Here is a 1,053-nt window from a genome sequence, read left to right as displayed (position 1 = left end):
TATAAGAATAATAATATAAAGAAGAAGGTGTTTGATGGATGTTTCGCGAGGAAAATTGTTTCACAACTATACTATCGATCAAACATTATTTCGAGATGAAAATGATTAAATAACTGTAACTCGTCGAATCTTAAACGTACTATTGAAGAAGAATGTTATGTTATTTCCGAGTCTTTAATTTTTACAACGATTTTTATTTAATGACTCATTCTCAGTCGGCCTTCGCAATAAATTGTCATTTACGATGCTTGAACAATGCATTATATTTACGTAAATCTACACGTGCAAAGAAAGATTGTGGCAAACGCAATTCGCGACAAATTGACAAAGATTCTTTACGTGTATATGTATACATATATTCCTACATTTCCTGGCCAGGCATTTCTAGAAATCGAAAAACACAAATCTCTGAACATTAAAATATCAGGAGCGTGTTGCAAATTGCCAGATCCCACAGACACGATCAATTTCGAGTCGTTCGTACGGGAAAAGCAAACCCGATCCGTGATCATAATGAACGACTCGAACGCCCCCTGGAAACTGAAGATCGAAGTGACCGGCGATTATTTCTCCGCTGAGCAATTCCTGCAAGTCCCTCCACTGCAAATGGCTCCTTGTGTCGTCACTTATGCGCCCATCGTCATGAACACCGAGAAGACGCTGCACAAGGTAAGAAGATGATTATAAATAAATAAATTTGCGAGGCTGTTTAACGAAATTAAGAAAATTTGCAAAGCTACTCTTGGAAAACTTTATCCTTTATCGTATCGTACACCACCAGGGATCATTGGTATTGAAATGTCCGGAGGAAAACGTGTATTTGATATATATCCTTCGTGGAAGAAGCTTGCCTCCCCAGATTTTGGAGAATATTATTCGTCGGATCCCCGCTAAAATGAAATACACCGAACTTTTGCCTGTCTACAATTGGTTGGACAGACAGCAGCGATTTTATTGTAAGATCGAATTGCTGGAAGATTACGTTCATGATGCTGATCATCATGATAAGCAACAGGTTTGATTTTTGATTTTTGATATAGATAGGAAAAATAT

At 37.5% G+C, this 1,053-nt stretch overlaps 1 protein-coding gene across 1 annotated transcript in view; it reads left to right on the top strand.

Annotated features, from left to right (window-relative positions):
• LOC102680201 (hydrocephalus-inducing protein-like) overlaps nt 1-1,053 on the top strand; it is an 11,720-nt gene that overhangs the window by 8,343 nt on the left and 2,324 nt on the right. The window contains exons 18-19 of the mRNA XM_031515398.1: nt 379-669; nt 782-1,015. Of these exons, the coding sequence (XP_031371258.1) occupies nt 379-669; nt 782-1,015 (525 nt within the window). The remainder of the gene's footprint in view (nt 1-378; nt 670-781; nt 1,016-1,053) is intronic.

Source organism: Apis dorsata, unplaced genomic scaffold (genome assembly GCF_000469605.1).
Source record: "Apis dorsata unplaced genomic scaffold, Apis dorsata 1.3 scaffold_68, whole genome shotgun sequence".
NCBI classification, from domain to species: Eukaryota; Metazoa; Arthropoda; class Insecta; order Hymenoptera; family Apidae; genus Apis; species Apis dorsata.
Note: the sequence above shows the minus strand (reverse complement) of the source record. Positions and strands in the feature narration are given on the sequence as shown.